At 35.7% G+C, this 19,795-nt stretch overlaps 1 protein-coding gene across 3 annotated transcripts; it reads right to left on the bottom strand.

Moving 5' to 3' along the window:
• Window positions 1-1,855: 1,855 nt before the first annotated feature.
• Window positions 1,856-5,022, bottom strand: LOC122276007 (probable arabinosyltransferase ARAD1). 3 transcript variants are annotated; one of them, XM_043085414.1, is made up of 3 exons: window positions 4,888-5,022; window positions 3,212-4,268; window positions 1,856-2,627 (listed from the first exon to the last, which is right to left on the bottom strand). In XM_043085414.1, exons 2-3 carry the CDS (start codon window positions 4,190-4,192, stop codon window positions 2,073-2,075), a joined length of 1,536 nt encoding a protein of 511 aa, XP_042941348.1. In that variant the 5' UTR covers window positions 4,193-4,268; window positions 4,888-5,022; the 3' UTR covers window positions 1,856-2,072. The 3 variants fall into 3 exon arrangements, with proteins under 3 accessions (XP_042941348.1, XP_042941347.1, XP_042941346.1); XM_043085413.1 differs by having other exon boundaries at window positions 4,475-5,016; XM_043085412.1 differs by having other exon boundaries at window positions 4,472-5,016.
• Between the last annotated feature and the right edge of the window lie 14,773 nt (window positions 5,023-19,795).

Raw genomic sequence — 19,795 nt, forward strand, 5'->3', positions numbered from 1 at the left:
TACGAGCTGCCTTTAGGGAAAAGAAAAAGCATTGATTTTAATGCTGGGACAAACTCATTACTCCAGGAAAAATAGAGGTGAAAAAAAATTGATGTCTGTTAATTTGTTGTTGAAGACACCAAGGCTTCCAGTTTTAGGAGTTCTTTCCTTAACCTTTCGTATACGGGTATGGCTTACCTCCAGTTACATTTTTAAAAATCAGGATATGTCCTGTTAAAATTCAAATGCCAACAATGAATGTAACTTCAACCTTGGTGTTGATCAGTCAAAAGTTTTAGCTTTTGTGTAATAGTAATTAATGTAAAAGCAGTCAAATATTTCTTTTTTTTTCCTAAATTTCTGACTCTTACGTCGATCTCTCCCAGTGTTTCTTTTTCTCCTAAACTTGGTTTGTACACGCAACGACGATAACAACTAAAACAGTAACAAGAAGAAGCAGCGTAGCTACCAGTGGGAAGCATTATATCCAAGCAAAAAGTTGACACTTGCAGGGTTATCAAATCAAAAGCAACCAACTTGAATACTCTCAAGCAAGAATACTGTAAATCGCAGACCCATAAACGAAAAAAATACAGAAATAACAAAATGCTAATGGAGAGCTGAAACCATAACAGAAAATTAAAAACCCTAGCCCTTACTTTCTTACCCTTGCAATACGACAGCCGATGGGTCTGGGAAGCTAGGATACCACTGGAGGATTGTGCGGCGAAAATAAATGGGGAATCTTTTCAATGTCGTACGGACATAAACACGCCAAGAGAGGAAGCGAAGCCAGCCGGAGTGATGAAGCCAAACGGGTCGGAGTGATGAAGTCAAACGGGGCGAACTGATGCACCCACACGGGCCAGAGAAAAGGTCAGGCCGACGAAGGAAACCAGCTGGGGGCGTGGAGCAGAGAATGCAGGGAAGCTTTCTTGCGTCAAAAGTGAAGAAGAACGCGGGCGAGGGGGGGGGGGAAATTGAAATGATGCAGAGGACTAAAACGCCGACGTTTTAAAAAAAAAATACCACGTTGGCTGGAGTGCGGTGGTTGTGTGAACAGTAGATAGTTGTGTAGTATAACTCGCCACTGCAATTACTGACAAGAAATTATACTCCAATTACCAGAAGCCCAATCACCACAAAACTGCCCCACTACCCACATAAAAAACACACACCAGTACTTCGGGTCTGAGATCATTAAGGTCATGTATATATATATATATGAAGTACTATATAACATGTATGGACCCAAATATTAGAACCATACAACAGTACTATAGAAATGGCTCCATGCATGAATCACCAAAGAATCTGACAGGCCTAGCTAGTGGCTACCATGGAAACTGGATCTAAGCTTGAACTGAACCATCGCACTTGCAGGCAGCCAAAGACTCTGAACCACTATGCATAGACCCACGGCAATACTGTAGGTCAACTGCAAACTCGAAAAAAAAAAAAAAAACATCAGTGGCCACATCCTTCCAATTGAGCATCCTTCCAAATTCATTCTTCCACTTTCAACCATGGACCCCAAAACCTAGTAATGTCGGTGATCTTTGAAGGCATCAAAACTTTCAATCCCACTTTTTATCCTTTCTGTACATAGTTTCAATCAATTGTAAAAGGAAAGAGAGATACAGAGGGAGGATTACCATGCACCGACAAATTGATAGAGAGAGAAAGAGATGGAGAGTAGGAAGAAAAAATGATTTTTTTTTTTTATTAAAAGATGTGTCCAGTTACACGGGTTCTCTCCGGTTGTATAAAGAGTCTCTCTTTTCTTATAGTGCGAAACACAAATACAATAATTTCTATTCCTTTTGGCAAGCTTGAAGCAGCTAGAGAAAAGTTAATGCCTTTACAAAACAAAACATGATACCGACATCTGGCAAGTTTGTTTATTTATATTATAACATGAAAGAATAAAAGAATAAACAAAGAAATGTTATGAAAATGAATATATTGCCATCCATGTATTGAAGCTGAATTCATTCCCTCAGAGTGATTCCCCCGGCGGCCTTTACAAGAAAGTTACAAAGTCAGCCTAATATCCCGTGTTAAGTAACAAAAATGCTAAAAGATGCGAAGCCTCACCAAAAATTTTTTGGTGATGGTACCGATCTTACCCCCCTATCTGAGCGGACAGCATTACTAGAGAATCGCCTGTACTTGTTTAGCTTCAATCTAATAGCAGGAACCTTACGAGAAACAGCCTGCCATATCATTTGGACGGCGTCACCCTCTTTTGATGGGTACTGAAACTCGTAGAAATTTTCAACTTCTTTCAACTTCTGCCACATTCTGATCCACTCGTCCTTCCCAATATTCCTGATGAGATTTATTAGGAATTTTTCTTTAAGAGCATCGCTTGAGCGAACAAATACGCAGAATTGAGAATAGTCAAGAACATCCTCGTATGGTAGTTCGATATTATCACTAATAATGACCGGAACACAGCGGCTAGCAATGGCATCAAATAGACGGTTTGATGACGGGGTGTCGCCTGCTATATTGAGGCAAAATTTTGAAGAATGCATTCCCTGGGTAGCTTTCTTAATTCCATCTTTTTGCACACTTCCAAATGCAAAGTGCACATCTTGCTCATCCTTCAAAAGATAAAATAACTCTTGCCGAATATAGCCTCCCTGAATATGGGAAATTAAATATTAGAGAATCTTGATTAAGTTGGAAACAATCAACCCAAATTAACATGAAGAATACAATACAGACAGCTGAAACCAAAGACAAATTACTCAACCAATTGATCACATACAAGCTTCAGGAATCCAATAGACATTAGGATTTTACAAAGAAGAGGGCTAACCACACAAAACTTCATTTGAAAGCACTTGTAAATGAAAAATCTGTCAAATCTGTGCATTCATGTATGAAAATAATTACCCATGTTGATAGAATATTAACCCCACCAAAAGATTTGCAGTGATTCAAAAAATAACAAAAAATTAATAAATTAGTAGTATCCTATGAGTAAAATCTGTTCATCAACGAGAGTAGATTCAACTAATTCTTCATTAAAAAAAATTGAATTTCAGTAAGATAGTGTCTAACTTGGCTTAAATATAATAATGAACATTGATTGAGGTGCTGATCTAAAGCTTAAGGTTTCGAAAACATGATAGTTTTTAGCAAATTTAAATACCCAACTTTACAACTGCTGAAACGAAAAGAAACAACTAGCTAAAAGAATTTAAAGAGGAAGATCACATACATCCTTTCTATAGATTGCTCCTTGGAAGTATAGCAAAGTTGGACGGCTATCAAAATCAGGCGAGTCATTGACATTAGAACCGATTACATGTTTGTAAGGTGCAATCACATCTTTATCAACATTTGCTATGTTTGGAGGATATCTTCCGAAGTCTGAAAGTATAAACATGGCACTCCAGAGCTTCATCCTTGCATCTAAAAGGCTATTTGGATGATGGGCCACAATCAAGTGGTCACGTCCTCTTGACCTCTTCCATTCCTTCTGGGCTGTTAAAAATCTCACTAGCTTCTCCTGTAGCAACGTATTCTTGCTCTTTCTCTGGCGTGGGTCAGCCTTGGAGTACCGGTTATAGCATAATGAAGAAAAAAATGGTACAAAAATGATATCAGCGTCACTGGAGTTGTGGACTCTTATTGCACTACGCGGAGCATTTGGAGCATCAGGAAGTTCGGAAGCCAGGAGATCCAAAGTAAGCCAATATTCTATACTGTGTTGCAAGTTCAATCCACCGGGATAATCGGGTATCTTACTTCGAATATCTGGCCAAACGCTACCACCTTGAGCCTTCCAATCCAAAAGTCCAAAATGAAATTCCGGGGGTAAATCATACATAAAAACCTTAAGAACTACTTTGTTTTCTTTTTGCTGAGCTACTTCTATATCATTGGTATTGCATTTCACATCTATTTTTTCATTTTCTTGGGATGTTTCTTCTTCTTGTTCTTCTGCATCGACAAGGATTGACCGATTTCCGGTTGAGGGTTCAACTTCATTCTGACTATGGGTTGCAGAACCCCGATCGTCACTCGTAGCCAGAAACTTGGAATTGGGTAACAAATTATGGTCAATGAAATTGGGACGACCAGTTGAACGCAGCACAAAGAACCAAGATAGTATGAACAAGATCGATATTATTGTGAACAAACAAAACAGAGAGTTCCGAGAAGTGATTCCAAGAGACAAGGCATTCCTCTCAGCCATCGTAATAAGAATCCCGTAAAAGTTCAACAATCTCGCGTTAGAACTATCATTACATATCGAAAGAAGGATATCCAACCTGGAATGTGTCAAATGGGTAACTATGAAAATGACGAATAATTATACTTGAGCATTTATAGGAGAAATTATAGATTAATTAAATAAATAAATAAATAAATAAGAAAAAAAAAAAAAAAAAAGAAGAAGAAGAAGAAGAAGAAGAGAGAGATGGCAGCACTAAGCCAAGCGAATCCTGCTCAAAATTGATGAACGATTACTCACAACGATTACATAGATAGAACCTGTAACACTTCATGGAGCACCCTGCTAGCACAACTTACTTCAAACATTGGGCATAAATATTCAACGCCCAGTGCGCAAAATAACCTCTGGATAAATCCCAATGCAAGAAGCAGATTCAAAATGAAGAAATAACTCATATCCCAATGTATAAATCCGCCAAAGAAGAAGGACCAACGAAAAAGAAAGCGAACTCAGAGGAAATAAAAATCCAATCCAACAAGCCCACCAAGAAAGAAGCGCCCGAAAAGGGTCGAGAAAACCAAGAAAAGAAGATAAAGATGTTTAATGGTGATTAGTTTTGATGAATGAAGAGTGAAAGAAGAATATATGATGGAATCATGCCGTAATGTTGGAATGGTGGTGATGTTATCGAAGGAAAAGTCTCTCTACCATACCCTCAAAGACTTGTTTGCTAGCAAGAAGAAGAAGCGCGAGAATAGGGTCTTATCGATGGAAGCGGGACCTCCTTGGCTCTTCTTTGGTGGGACTGCCTTCGTCTATTTCTTTGGCTATTCTTTTGTACTTTGAGCAAATTGGTTGCAGTATTTACTACGCAGTTTCGACTCAAAACGATAATTAAATAAATAAAACCTACTATTTTCTAGGGAAAGGAACAGCAATCGCTCATGGCAGCTTCCATTTCTGCCACATACTTGAAAATAATTTTGGTAGGAATTCATTTGTTATAGAATTTTTAATACCAATTAATTAAAATGCCTAAACTCTTCGTGAAAATGAAAATAATTTTCATAAATATATAATCTCATAAATAGATTTTCTTTATGGTTTGGGTCGTGGATGTGTTTCGCACCCATGTGAGCACCCTTAGCAAACATGCACTAGAAAATCTAGAAAATGCCTATTAAAGGTCTCTGATGTCTAGGCCTATTAAACCTAAGAATTTTTGGGCATTGAAAATTGAGAAATGCTATTTCCACAAATAAATTTCATAAAAATAAATAAATAAACTGACATGATTTTATATGATATATTAGATATACTTTATTATAAAAGTAGTTTTATATCTAACATACCACATCAAGCTCTTACGACCTTATTTTTAAAATTTGTTTGTAACTAAAACATTTTTTTTAAAAGTTATTAATGTCACCCATAATGTTTTATAAATCTAGAAATCTAAGAGTTTCTCTGTTCATTTATTTGCATAATATTTTTATAAATATTAAACACGTACACAAGAATATTATGTGTTTCATTTATAGGCTAGTATGTTTGGTTCTTGTTTTTTTTTTTTTTTTTTTTTTTGGAAAAAAAAAAAAAAAACCTATCTTCATTGATCACTAGTTATTACAGAAACTCTCCCTCTCTACAATTCTTTGAATACACTCAAGAATATCTTCAATCCAAACCAACTCAGGTTGTACAAATAAACTTTCCTTGGTTAATGAATGTGCTGCCTCATTGTTTGTTCTACGAATAAATTGCCCTAACCAATATGTCCTTTGCTTCAATAATTGTTTCATACCTTCTATTAAGCTGCCATAGAAAGATAGATCTTCAATAGCCATATTAACAACAGTAACAACCACTTGAGCATCCCCCTCAAACAGCACCTTGTCCATTCAAAGTTTTATGCACACAACCATAGCCTTCCACAAAGCATAAGCCTTAGTAACAGTAGGTTGATCAACATTATACTTTTGTCCCTCCATAACAACTAACAACTCCCCATCTTCATCTTGAATTACAACCCCTATGCCCACCTTCCTTTCCCTCTTATCAACTGCTGCATCCTAGTTAGCTTTCACAAATCCCGATATTGGTTTTTTCCACTTCATATCTTGACTGCAGCTCCCCCCCAGTGCTTCTATCACTTACCTTAACTATCTGTTAAGCCTGTTGATACTCTGTCAAATCATTTTTGGCAATTCTTATGACTTGACTTGGAGTTTTGAATTTATCCTAAAAAATGATCTCATTTCTTCTCAACCATAAACCCCTCATTACTGCAGCTACCTCCTCTAGCTCAGACTCATTCAGTTTCTCCCTGAGTTTATCCCACAAAGCCAACAGATCGGTTTCACTAGTCTTCATCTTCTGCAACATACACAATGATTCTGACCACACATCACATGTTGCAGGGCAATGCCAAACCACATGCATGATAGTCTCCCCATCCCTTTTGCAAATGGGGCAAAAAGGATTGTCTATGATTTTTTTTTCAGAAAGAGATTTTTCCTAGTAGCAAGGAACTCATTGACAGCTTTCCAAAGAAAAAGTTCAATTTTCTCTGGAACATTCAACCTCCATATACTTTCCCAATTTTTTTCCCTCTATTGATGCCTTGAAAATTCACCTTGATTGGCTTGCTTCCTTTCATTCTCCAAGTGGTATGCACTCCTCATAGAAAACAAACTTTTTTTAAGGTCCCCAAATCATCCTATCTTCCACCTCCATACAACTTAATGACATGATGCATATCTGATCAGCTTCCACTTTGTTGAAGATGCTTCAAATCACTCCCCTCTGCATTGCATCAACTCACACACTCTTGCTTCTTTATCAAGAATAGAAACTGTAGACTATACTATAAATGATGATGGTGTTGCAAGCCATCTTTGACCCAAATTTTGATTTTATCCCCATTTCCAACCTTCCATCTCAATCCTCCAAGAGACTCACTGCATTCCACTCACTTCTCCACATATAAGAGGATCTATGGCCCTATTTTGCTTCTAGTAAAGACTTGTCATTGAAATACTTCTCTTTCAGAATCTTTGCAGCTAGACTAGATGTATTTTGAAGCAGCCTCCATACCTGCTTAGCCAGAAAAGCCAAGTTAAAGCTCTCTAAATCTCTATAGCCAAGTTCTTACTTTAGATTATGTTGATGTAGAGCATCCCAGCCTGCAGTTTGCTTTTATCTTGTTTGCATAATTATTTATAAATATTAAATTCATACGCAAGTCTTTAATAGACAGTTACCAATGTAATAATTTCCAAAACAGTGTTTGAACTTCATAAAGTATTGTTGACGCTTTGAAAATCACATAACAGATTGGAAGGGGAAAAAGAGTCATTCCCAGCACACTGAGGAGATTTGGGCCTCGAATGACATTGTCTGGTGCCCCCAACAGTGGTCAAGTGATGTTGTACAGTGATGGTACGTACATCCATTGCGGTGAAAGGAAAGCAAGTGCAGAGACATAAAAAGAGATGAACACATGGTTTACATAATTCGGCATAATGCCTACATCCACATGCATTTGAGGAGGAGAAATCTACTATAATATTCTTGCTTACAATTACTCATGGTCTCTCATTTTTCACTGTACAATGGTGGCTTTGGATACATTTATTAGAGAAAAACGAGCTCCTCGTCCAACGGTTGAAGGAGAAGTCGAAGAAGAAAAGGAAGCTGAAGAAGAAGAGGATCCTCAAAAGTCGTCTGGACCTCCCCTTTTAAGGTGCGAGCTCTATCCGTGTGCCCCCTGCAATGGTAATGCCCTGTTTGTGTCACGTGTCCAACTGTCTCTCTTTTTTGACCTGCACCCCCTTACCTCCTGACCCCTTATAGCCCCATTGCCTATCTCCTAACTCCCTGACAACCCCTGACTACCTCTTAACTCCCTGACACCCCATGCCTCCTGACTCCTTGACCTCCCTAATCCCCTCTTATCCCCTAGCCCCTAACTTGGTGGGCTAGGCCTAGTCTTTGGGCCCTAGTGTTTTACCCCCCTCACAAGTATAGACACATTTCCAAATGTGATTATCTTATAGTATTCTTTGCGTTAAATATAGGCTAGAAATTATGAGAATTTTTTTATGCAATATGTCTATGTTCTTATGTTCCTCTGCATATTAGGATCCAATTAAAAAAAAAAAACTAGAACAAATTTTCTTAGATAGAACTTAAAAAATCTCATGCATAAGGCTTTGGAATGTTAAATGGACATTGGTCAACCCAAATGGCATGCTTAATGTATCTTGAATGCAATTTTAGGAATATCCTCAGCCCACCCTAATTTGGTAGTACAGTTCCTCTCTAGAATGGATGTGGTGTTATTTGGACTTTAACACCCTCCAATAAGAAAAGGCCACCTTAGCATTCCAAAGCTTAATTATATAAGTCTCGTCATAGCTAATACCTACTAAGATCAAAAGACCTATGTGAAGAAAAAATTGGGGAGCCTCATTTGGTACTAGACCACCAGGTGTTGCCCATTAGACGCTACCAAACCGCCGTCGTCCTCCCTATGTACATTGTCATCGTCCTCTCTGCCATTTACATGGTTTGGTTTGGAAACATTGCAATAGCTGGAAATTTTCAAAGAAATTGTAGGGTTAGCAGCAAATTGCGAAGGCAATTCTCCCACAGTGCAACAGACTAAGGTGGGGTTTGGAGACCCTCCAAAATTCATGGTGGTACTGAACGGTAAAATTAACCCACTTTGTAATCAAAGAAAGACAATGAATTGCCTTGTACAAAAGCAAAGTGCAAAATCCTCTTGTTACAAATGCAGTCTATAATTGATCATTTGAACCCACAACAAAGATCAAATAAAATGCCTTTCTTTGTGACCATTCCTGCACCTAGAACGCATATATAACATATCATTTATATCAATTAAGTTTTTCAAATACCCCATCTCTAGGAATCCTTCCTCATGATCCACATCAAGAACGTAAGCTCAACCCTATCAACTTATTTCACAAGATACATGCACAACCTGTACATTCTCTCCCCGTAGCATCAACAGAGTGGGCCATTAATAAAACATCAAGGTGGCTTTAGTTTGTGAAGAATCACGAGAACTTTTAACTTAGCTTATAATAGTCGCTCAAGATCTTCTCCACCTAAATTTAGCTAAGGATGGGATGGCTTCTTCTAGTCTCATTGAGAATATTCAGATCTACTGATATGAGAATATTCAAGATGAAAACCAGAGTTTGTAAGGTCACAGAGTGAGAAAAGATGGCAATGGGTCATGACAACGGCCATGTCGTTAGCTTCGATGGTCACAACAATGACGATCTTCACTGCAATGGAAGCATAGGTTGTCAGAGAGAGGTCATGGCCATGGGTCTTAGAGATTGGAGGGTATTCGATGATGGTCTTGGGAGAGAGGGTCTCTATATGAAGGTCTTCATTCTATATTGTGCGGTCCCATTCTTAGAACCATGGGAGGATGAGGTGGTGCGCTCCCATTGGAGAGTGTTATTTGAGGTTTAATACCAGGACTTATCCGAAAATTTTCTCTTGGTGGTAGCCTGAGCGCAAGTCTAGTATGGAAAATAGTTGGGCTCCACTTGACTCATCCAGCAGCTCCTCAATCACAAGAATAGGATATTTATCCTTGATAATCACTTTGTTTAATGTCCTATAGTCTACACATCCTCCAAGAGCCATAAGCCTTTCTTACTAATAAAACAAGAGAGGAATAAGGGCTTGGGCCAGGCTAAATCACCCATTTGGTCAACAATTCTTTCACAATCTTCTTTGTTTTATCTTTTTGGAAATAGGGGGTATTTGTAGGGTCGTATAGAAACGAGTGGGGTATTGGGGAGTAGGTTGATAGAGTGGTCATGAGTTCTATGAGGGGTAGGCCTCTCCAAATATATAAAGATATTGGTTTAAGATGTACTAGATAGGATTAGGAATAAATCTAGGCTAAGGAGGCATCTCCTCCACAATTAATCAAAGCCATAGTCCTCTTTTCTTCAATTTGTTATGTTTATTAAAACCCCCTTTCTCATTGCAAGCTGCAAGGTTCAGACCCTTTAACTGGATAGTCTTATCACTCTGTTGGAATTTTATGGACAGATCCTCAAATTCTAGATAATACGCCTTAACTTGCTTAGCCCCTGGACCCCTAACACCATGTCACACCCTACAAGCACTAGAACATGAACCTCTGTGGTGAAATAAGTGCCCTACATCTTAAACCCTAACTTAGCACATTTCCCCTCACTGGTAATCTAATCCTCATTGGCAACTCTAAATTTAACCCTTTCAGTAGCATTGATTGAGATATTTCTCCTTCTAATCATTGAGGGGTCAAGAAAATTATGGGTGTTCCTTGAATCTATGAGCATAGTGATTTCTTGATTGCCCACTCTGCCCCTAACTCTTATGGCTTTTGGATTTTGGGATACAATAAGAGCATGTAAAGAGATCTCTAGTTGGTCATTGTTGAGTTTTAAATCCAAACTCTCTTTTGTTATGCCTGTCTCTTTCTTCTAAATTTCTAGGTCGTCAATACATTCTCTCCCAACATCCTTAATTAGAAACAACTTAGGATTTGGGCACTTGTCCCCTAGATTCCACTTGGAATCATAGGATTAATACAAACCTCTATCCCTTCTATCTTTCATTTGTTACATATTTATGTTTTGGACATGGACTATGGTGTTAGACCCCCTTTTTGGGCAGGCACAATGATAGTACTCGAGTACTTCAGTAACCCTGGGTCAAATTTAAAGTGTTGGCCTTTAGAATTTCTCCTTATAAGCTCCATGTAGGGTTGAAAGTTTAAATTGAAAAATCAGAGAACCAACCTGAACCAGACCTGACTGGTTAGCTTAGTTTTGAATCAGTTTAGTCAAAAACTAGTTCCTACATTTTAAAACTCAATTAAATCTGGTCCGATTTCAATTCTTGGCTTTTTAGCACTAGACTGGACCGGTTTATAAAATACATATATGTAAAAATTAATTTTTAATATTATATGAAACATTTTATATATGTATATATAATTTATATATATAATTATATACGAAATAATTTTATATTATAATTTATAACATAAAATTTTAATCTTAAATATATATATATATATATATAATTTTTATATATAATATATCTAATTACATTGGTACTTGATTAAAACAAAAAAAATGGACCAAACTAAACCGGAACTTATAAAACTGGAAGTACCGGTTAGGAGGATAATAGGTCTGAAATCAGTTCTTGAAAATGTAAAACTAGTATATACCAGTTTAGTTCTAAAATTTATACAAAACCAGACCCGTTACACCCCTAACCATGTGTGCTCCATTTGAATCTTAGCCCAACTATAACCCGTGAGGAGATTGTCTGGATTGAACATCCTCATTGGCAGTCAGATGTCATCCCTAAACCCACTTAAAAAAGAAAACTCACAAACATACCCCTTTAACCTATTAGATATTGCTTCAACTTAGATTTATAATTTTCCACTATGCCATTCTGTTTGAGTCTAGTAAGAGACTCCATAGGGTTGTCATAGGAGATGAGACTAAATAGAGTCAAAATAGCCCTTGTAAAGTCCTCCCAACTACCCAAATTTTCAATTTCTTCTAAGTCCTGGAACCAAATTAAAGCTTTCCCCTCTATATAAAAAGAGGCTAATCTCAATTTTGTTGAGGCAGGGTGTTACAAAAAAAAAAAAAAATTGGTCTTATACAACCACCCATTGGGGTCTTCCCCATAGAAAATTCGATACGCACCGACTTGAAAAATGACTCACTTCCTAACTCCAGTTGTTCCTCTCTATGCAGGTGAGAAGCAGAGGACTCTTTATGGGATGAATTATGGTTCTTCTGCTTCTCCAATGCTAGGGCTGCCAACTGTTGAACCACATAATCAAATTGGCATTTCAAAGCAACCATCTTAGTTTATGTGGTTTTGAACTGATAATCAATGGATTTTCTTAGAGAAGCCAAGCCATCTTCTGCTTCTTCAAAACTTATCAAAATTTACATACCTTATTTAAATTCCAATCTAAGACCATTTATGAGTTTTGTATTTACAAAAACTAAACCCTACTATGTGAACTCCTCTAGGCCGAACCTATTTGAGGCTAAAAATGGTGTTTTGCATGCTACTTGGCCATTCATTACACCATAATTCTTAGACTTGATTTGAATGACTCATAATATCAAATTCCTAGTTCAAATATCATGTCAAGAAACTAAATCAAACATTATACAAAATCATAAACGCACAATTTCAAATAATCACACAAAAGATCAAAATTAGGTCAAACTGAACCTAATCTTTGGGTTTTTGGTCTATCACTTCCATTTCAATAGCAAGGATTCCAAAAGTTCACATATCTTAACTTCTAGCATGTTAATCACTCAATCCTAGTTGAATACACATGACCAAGCATCAAAACTCAACTTACTCAATATGTAAAAATCGACTTGCACTAAAAGCCTTGAACCCGAAACATAGCATGCTTGACCTTGAATCAAAACAACTAAATCCTTAATTTCCATGTATATAATCTAAAAGAACACATCCGTATAACTCACATTCAAGTTCTAACTTGATCTATGCACCATATTCAACATATATTAGAAAATACAATATCAACACAACCACAAACCCAAGATCCTCTAAATCATGCTTAAAAACACAAATCTTTGCATGCTTATAAAAAAAATCCAACAAAACCTAGTCATAAAGCTTTAAAAAAATCCAACTTAAACCATAGATCAAAGCTTTAAGATCAAGAGCTTAGGAAATCAAAACCATGGATCTTAGTTCCTAAGGCTACAATGACAAATTAAACCAAACAAATCTCATGTTTAAGGGTTTTGGTTTTATCACTTAGTGGACTATGGAAATCTATTTTATTAAAACTTATATGCTATAACTCAAACAAAGAACTTGCATGAAATTCATAGCAATACACCAAAGCACCGAAATTTGTAGGACTTTTTAACAAAATAACTCAAACTCCCAAGGCATATCAACAAACTCCAAACCAAGCGCCATCATCACCAAAATACCAACATTCAACCTTAAATCTTCCAATAAAATTAACCAATACTCTCCTAATCCAAGACTCATAGTTTGATAAAAATACAAGAGATTAAAGCTAGGAAAGAAAACTTACAAGCTGAAAAATCCCAAGAAACTAAGCACCAAGACTCTCTCCAAATCTCACTCAGTTTGCTCTCAAGGAAGGGAAAATGAAAAACTCTAAGTGATGGGAAAATGAGAGAGGGCATGGGGCTATAGGGGACAGATGAGGGCTGACCTTGGGTAACTAATGGTTTGACCAATTGATGGAAGATATTGCTTGTAAAAGTGGTGGAGTTGTTTAGCTTAAATGAGCTGGAAATGTGTTGGCCGAATGGTGACTTTGTTTGTAGGAAAAGCTTGTTTGTTTGACCTTCTATAAGTACACTATTTGGGGCTGAATCAAGGGTACAAGTTCAGCCATGGGGCAAACTCGTGTGAGAAGTTTGGGGAAAAGAGAAGCAATTCGGCTGGAACTAAAAACTCAAAACAGAGTGACTTTAATTAGGGTATAGATAGGGCTTCAAGTCCATGTGTAATTGTTTTGGTTAAATGAAAGTACCATGGTGTAAGGAAGTGGATGAGAATGTAAGGAAAAGTACATGAGTGTATGGTTGCTGGTAAAAGTAGTTTAAATCAAAGAGAGAAGCAAGATTGTCAAAACTGAGTGGTACACCTTTGGGGTTTCGGTTACCCTAAGGGATTTGGGATTTCATTTATGGCTTTTTAATGGTTGACCATAGTTGTACTTGAGTGGTTGGAATAATGTAGTGAATGTAAGAAAGACATGGTGTTGTAAGAACACATGTAAGTTGCTTGATTTCACTTCATCCACTTTACACATTTGTACTCCAATTGACAAGTGTAAAATATGCTTCAAACGAAGGGTTGTGATGATACCATGTGTCCAAAACAATCTCCTAGTGATCCTTGGCTGATTTGGATATCCTACATGATGATGTAACGGCTATTTAATCTAGGTGCCATGTGGCACTCTTCTGTTGACTTATTTTTCATTCGAAAAATTCAAAACTTTTTATAACATCATAAAATCTTAAATATTCCTACGAGTCTAATTGTGTAATTTTTTTTGCTAAATGATGCTCCTAAGTGCTTCAAATAAATCAAAAAGTAAAATCTGTCTCCAAAGCGGATCATAATCCGATTACGATAATGGACTTAAGCCTAATTAATCACTCGATTCATCATCCCCAAGAACATCCATAGTGAACTACGGCCGGAATCCACCCCTAAAGATGCTTTATCCCCTCCATGCCGCTCAGCATGCAACCCAAAAAAAATCCTTGTTTTCCATGGATAAAACAGAGTACACATACCCCAAGGAGGAGCACCCCAAAACAGCAAGCTAAAATCTATCTCCAAGATCTAGACTCCCTAACTAAGCCACACCGTAAACCCTCTCTGCTATCCCCTCAGAAGACCAACACAAACAGTCAGGAATGCCAGCCATACAAAGCCGAAAAAACTTCGTTTCTAGCGAGGAATGACTCTCCACCTAGCTGGTGAAATGATACGGAAACGGACTCGTTACCAGGCCTTGTGATGGCCTTTCAACAGAACAAAACTCAGCCAAACAGATGCCAGAAACGCCTCTTATTACATGCATCCCCGAGTGGTTAGCTTTGACCACACCATGCCACAGCCAAAAAAAACGAAGTCGAGGCCCTCCTCTTCCACCGTGCAAGCATCACTCTGCCAACTGCGAGATTTAAACAGGAGGATGACTTCAGCCTCCTTGACCGGGGTTGGAGCTTTTGACCACCAAACCACCTCCAAACCGATGCTTTATTATAAACAGAAAAACTAAATGTAAAAAACAAAGAGATGGAAATGGAAATGAAACTTAAAATAAACGAAAACTAGAGAGATGGAGGGAGGGGAAGCCTAGGCTCCCACCTCCCTCGGACGGAAACGCTGCCTTATTTTCTAGAGAGATGGAGGAGCTTCTCTCACTAGGAAAAACATTAACTATATTTGTGGAATATTGATTCATTATGAAACATGAGTATACAAACTATTTATGTAAAAATATATATTTTGTAGGAATTGTGCACACACATTTTAGGGACTCAATAAATGTCAAATTCTAAAAAAAGATAAAATGGAGGAACGACAATCTTATGGATCGGGGAGTTAATTAAGCTATTTGAAAGATGGACACGTAGAAGACCTTCTACAAAAAGAATGAGGATTGTCTTGGGCTCAAGGATAAATTGCACAAAAATATGATAATTTTGATTCAAATCTTAGTAGAATAGTTGTACCTTGATGGTTGAAGTTTCAAAACTAAATCTAGGAGTGTACAGAATTTGGTCTGGACCGGAAAAACCGAACCCGAACTAAAAATTTCGGTCTAGAACGGACTTAAAAAATCGATCGAATTGAAAATTTCCAAATTAGATATTGTGTTGCCCAGATGACTAACACAAGAGGGGGGGTGAATTGAGTTGTATTAAAAGAAATAACAATTATAAATCAAATATACAATATAAAATATAAACAAAATACGAAATAGCAATAAATATAAAGAGTAAGGGTAAGAGAGAAGCAAACTCAGTATGTTAACGAGGTTCGGCCCCACTGCCTACATCCTCGCCTCAAGCTACCCCTTGAGGATTCCCAAATTCACTATTCAACCTCCTTCAGGTGGAGATAGAAATCTATTACACCTTTGAACAACACCGCTACAAAGGATTCTTGTAGAACACCCTCTACACTTACAATCACCTTACACGTGGTGATTCAACTATTCCCTGTGTAGAATACTTTCTACACGCACAGGGGTTATACACACCCTTTTACTAATACAAGAGCTGATAGTGGGTAGGTTATCAGAAAACACTCATTAATGAGTGGAATAAGAATAATACAGCACAAACTATATCTCTCAAAATGAACAAGGATTAAGGCTCAATACTTAGAGAAGAGAGAATGAAAGTTTTGAATGAATGTTGTATGCTCTGGATGTTGTTAATGTGAAGCTCTCAAATGATCTATTTATAGGTATATGAGACTTCATATTCAAATTTAAAAAGATTCACATGTCAAAGATAACATCATTTATTTTTTCAAAAAATTCAAATAAAAGGTTCTTCTTTTTCAATTGTCAAAGACAACATCATTCATTTTTCAAAAACTTCAAACCTAATCTTTTACTTTTGGCATATGACAAAAAGAGCACACTTTACTTTTCAAATATTTCAAACCTAATTTTTTATTTTTTGCATATGACAAAAGGAGCACACTTTACTTTTCAAATTTTTCAAACCTAATCTTTTTACTTTTTGCATATGAAAAAAGGAGCACACTTTACTTTTCAAATATTTCAAACAAAAACATCTACCTTTTGCATAAGTAAAAAAAAGTATCAATCACTTTTGAAAATATTCAAATAAAACATGCACATGTGAAAGATGACAATCAATCATTTTTAATATTTTCAAAATTCAACTCTTTAATCAAGGTATGCACATGTGAAAGATGACAAACAATCATCTTTCAAAATTTTCAAATTTAATTTTCAAAATATTCATGCACATGTGGAAAATGTATTTTAATGCTTTATGATAAAATATTAATTCTGAACCTTTATCTTAATTTCAAATTTTTAAGAGATTTACAACATTACTCTATCACTTTAATGTGAACGTGTTCCCTTCTTGCTCATACTTGTTTCCTTGATGTGCTTGACTCTATTGTGTAGACAACTTAAGCTTGAGACTCCTTTATTCTTTGAATTTATTTGTTATTATCAAAATCTATGTGTAAATATATAATTACACAAAACTTGAAATCTTGGGTTCAACATATTGTACTGGTCAGTCTTGGTCCCAAAAATTATGGATCGAAGAAATTCGGTATGATTCGGAGGTCTATAAATTTTGGACCAAGCCCATATATATATATATATATATATATATATATATATATATATTTTAAAATTATTTTTAATAATTTAATATCTTATTTTTATATAGTAATTATATAATTTAATGATATGATTTTCATCTAATTTATTATCATTGACCATATAAATTATGAAATAATAAATGCTATCAATTAATAATAAATCATAAATCATGTGATAATTTATTTATTTATATGTAAATATTAAATAGTTAATACATCATACATACTCTACTATTTACAATTAATTAAAGTAATTAGGTAATCTTTTTTAAATACCTAAGTTACAAGCAAACATGAATAATCTATGTACGATGAAATTATTTGATATTCATTAACTATATATAAAATGTATAACATTATTAAGGATTATACATACTAAAAACTAAAGTCTAAATTAGTAAGTAGTAACTATCAATATCATAAATATAATTATAGTTAAATATTTTTTTAATGAGTTAGTTACATAATCCACATTAATAATTCACTTAGTTTTAATTTATAGTAATTTAAATACTTTTTTAATTTATTTGCAAAAAAAGATGAAAAAAATAAGAAAATAATTAGACCGGACCGAATGGATCTACTGCACCAAACTAATAGCTACCGGTCTGATCTGATCCCTATGTGTGGTCGGTCCAATCCGAGAAGATGATGGATCGAAATTTTCGATCCATCAAAACCACCCACCGAGACTTGACCGGACCAAACCGATCCGATTTATACCCTAAGTCTAAATCTATAATCCTATACAAATATAATGATATCAAAATAAATGATCAGAACATGATAAAATGAGGATCAAAAGTTTTCAATGAGCAGTTTATGCTATTAACACCATGTTAGCTGGTTGAGTGCTTTATGGAGCTATACAGCTTGTGTAAGGTTTTTGGCTTTTACAGATGTGATTTAGAAAGGTTTTTGATAGCTTAGCAAGTTCTATATCTAGACTTCGAGAAGGATGAGAAAAATGTTGAAATGGTGGGGTTATGATGCTGGTTGAGTGAGGAACAGGGAATGTGCAGAAAGTATGGCTGGATAGCTAGTTCTGTGGGGGTGGAAAGGAATGGTCATGGGTCAATATCATTGGTAAATATCCAAATTATTTTTGTGTATTTTTTTATGCAAGTAATGACGAGAGACAAGTGACCAAGTTAAGAACCAGTGGATTGTGCTTGAAAAGACTTATTTTGATCTAGACCATCCACATAAAGTGACAAAATCAGTTGGATAAGTATTGGAATGAAATTAGTGGTGGTGATGATGCTCAAACGTCGGCCATACGAATTCTCATCCAGAGAACAAGTGCATGCTTCAGAGAGACCTATTTTCCTGTAAATTCTGCTCAGGCACAGAGCATAGCAGAGAGTCTCGTGCGGTATACGGTCCCAACGAAACCTCTACTAAAAATTTGCGTCCAACTTGAGGGCATTGTACGGTGTCCCGTACGGTATATAGCCGTTGTGATCTTTACATCAAAGTTTGGAAATAACCTCATTACAAGTTTTCAAAAAAAAAATATATATATATATATATATATGAAAAACTCACTAATAATTTTCAATATAAATCTTAAAAATATATATATTTAGAAACTAGAAAATTATGATTTTATGTTACTCTAGGAATCCTGAGTTCATTTTTCATTTCTTCCTGAGAAAGAACAAGGAACTGCTTTTAATAAAAACAACAATTAGAAAAAATGAAAAAAAGTACGAAACTGAAGATTTGGATGAAAACCACTGACCCAAATTTCCAAAAGCCAAAAAAAAAAAAAAAAAAAAAAAAACTAAATTAAATCACAGTTTGTCTTATCAAGAGGTAATTGGAGAGCTCACTATTTCTTACTGTCAAGAGGGAGTACCGTATTATCGAGATGTAACTGTATATAAAAAATCCCAAAAATAAAAGAAGGGCTCTCAGGAATCAGAAGCAAGCAAAGTCTTTCCTCGACAATGGCAATACCCCAAAACAGCTCAAGAAAAAATTCATTAGGAAGCAGTAATCGGAGAGCTCACTGGAGAGTGGAAACAGACAAACGGACCGACTGACAGCAAAGAATAGAAATGGAATTACCATTTTTTCTCAGTTTTCAAGTTATTTACGAAAATGCCTTTTATATGTATTTCGGATCAGAATAAGCATTCCAACTAGAATAGATTGAAACAGGCCGGAAGGGCCGGAATTTAATCTAGAACGGAATATCCACTTAAGCAAGCCGGTTAGTATTTGGGTACAGTAATTCCAGCCGTTTCAGGTACGGAACGAAACTAAATACATTGGTTTGCATTTCTACTTAGGGGTAGACTTGGACATGCTAGAGAATTTGTGAATGGTAATAAAATAATTTATAAATAATAATAAGATAATATGAATTAAATTCTGTTTAAATAGTGAGTTGAAATAAATTAAATTGATATAAAAATTAAATAAAATATTATTAAAATATTATTTTTACTATTATTATTATTTTAAGATTAAAAAAAATTAAATTTTTTATTATATTATGTGAAAATTTGAAAAAATTATAATGATGAGACGAAATAAAACATTTTTTATATCCAAACCATTTGTTTGAAATCAGGCCTTAATGTTTTCTGAAATTTTGAAAAATAAGAAATAAAA

The sequence above is a fragment of the Carya illinoinensis genome, chromosome 9, assembly GCF_018687715.1.
Source record: "Carya illinoinensis cultivar Pawnee chromosome 9, C.illinoinensisPawnee_v1, whole genome shotgun sequence".
Classification (NCBI taxonomy): Eukaryota; Viridiplantae; Streptophyta; class Magnoliopsida; order Fagales; family Juglandaceae; genus Carya; species Carya illinoinensis.